General features: G+C 36.7%; 2 protein-coding genes and 1 pseudogene across 5 annotated transcripts in view; 1 reads left to right on the top strand and 2 right to left on the bottom strand.

The window, feature by feature from the left end:
* Window positions 1-1,241, bottom strand: part of LOC105501344 (UDP-glucuronosyltransferase 2B9-like) — a 24,300-nt gene extending 23,059 nt beyond the window's left edge. The window contains exon 1 of the mRNA XM_011927238.1: window positions 1,113-1,241. Within this exon, the coding sequence (XP_011782628.1) occupies window positions 1,113-1,241 (129 nt within the window). The remainder of the gene's footprint in view (window positions 1-1,112) is intronic.
* LOC105501230 (UDP-glucuronosyltransferase 2B9) overlaps window positions 1-1,461 on the top strand; it is a 476,097-nt gene that overhangs the window by 200,395 nt on the left and 274,241 nt on the right. The window lies entirely within an intron of this gene.
* LOC105501233 overlaps window positions 1-1,461 on the bottom strand; it is a 97,960-nt pseudogene that overhangs the window by 29,424 nt on the left and 67,075 nt on the right.

Raw genomic sequence — 1,461 nt, 5'->3', positions numbered from 1 at the left:
ATAGATGTTCCAATTTCATAAGCAAAACAAATTTCACAATCCTAATTAGCATACTTGCTTTTATTGAGTTTTATGAAATTTAATTAACCATTAAATTTTTAAAAACTCCTTGGATAGTGTACAAATATTATTACCTAAAGAGTGGAAATCTGGAATTGCGATAAGAAGAAAGTTAAAATTATCTGATTGCTAGACTGTAACATCAAAACTGTAATTTACTTTTAATTCTAGAAAAGTCTAATTCATAAGAAAGACTACATGAATGTAAGCTTCTACTTTCATGCCCAAGTACAGTGGATGTAGTTCTTATACAATCAAATACGTTGAGAAGATTCTTGGGCATAATTCTTCTCTATCTTTGTTATATCAGCCCTCCCTTTATATGTTCCTTGGAGTTAGTACACTTCAGCGTTGTTTTTGTTTTTGTTTTTGGTTTTTGATTTGTTTGTTTTCGAGTAGTCAGCACTGACCTTAAGATTTAAAACCTTGGGCGGGCGCCGTGGCTGAGGCTTGTAATCCCAGCACTTTGGGAGGCCGAGGCAGATGGATCAAGAGGTCAGTAGAGTGAGACCATCCAGGCTAACATGGTGAAACCCCCTCTCTACTAAAAATACAGAAAATTAGTGGGTCGTGGTGGTGGGTGCATGTAGTGTCAGCTACTAGGCTACTAAAAATACAAAAAATTAGCTGGGTGTAGTAGTCCCAGCTACTCGGGAGGCAGAGGCAGGAGAATGGCGTGAACCAGCAAGGGTGGAGTTTGCAGTGAGCCCGGATCACGCCACTGCACTCCAGACTAGGTGACAGAGCGAGACTCCATCTAAAACATAAAACAAAGATTTAAAATAACAAAATGTGAGATAGGAACTTAATATTTTCTTTTCATTTTGTCACAAACAAATAACAACAAAGAGAAGTATTTCCAAAGTAACTTCAAGAATTCAAGGCAAATGATTAGTTGAGCCCACATACACTACTGTAATTATTTAAAATTTTTTATGTAGATGTAGTGCTTGTTAATGCAAAGCAGAAAATGAGATTCAAATTCCAAATGAAAAGTCACACTTTCTTCACTGTGTAAATGGCTGGTTATAAGGACTGGAGGTTGTACTCACCTTCTGTGGAATCTGGGCCAAGTCTGAAACGATGAGATCAGCCTTCCCTTCCGTAAGATCTTGCACAACTGGCCCCAGAGAAAACACCACGGTGCCATCTTTGGCAGAGATCTGGACAAATTCTTTCATTTCCTACAATGAAAATAATTTCTGCATCATAAAGATGCAATATCATGTAGAATAATGTAGTTTACCTATGCTTTAATAAAAACCTGAAAAAGTTTCCATATGTATCATTATATTGTCCCTATATTCTGCCATATACTTCTAGTCTCTACAAGAAAGTTTGTGTTAGAAACACATGGCTTCAATACATAGTAATTATTTACTAGAAACAGTGCCCAACCAA

The sequence above is a fragment of the Colobus angolensis genome, unplaced genomic scaffold, assembly GCF_000951035.1.
Source record: "Colobus angolensis palliatus isolate OR3802 unplaced genomic scaffold, Cang.pa_1.0 Scaffold70, whole genome shotgun sequence".
NCBI classification, from domain to species: Eukaryota; Metazoa; Chordata; class Mammalia; order Primates; family Cercopithecidae; genus Colobus; species Colobus angolensis.
This window is presented reverse-complemented; position numbering and strand designations above follow the sequence as displayed.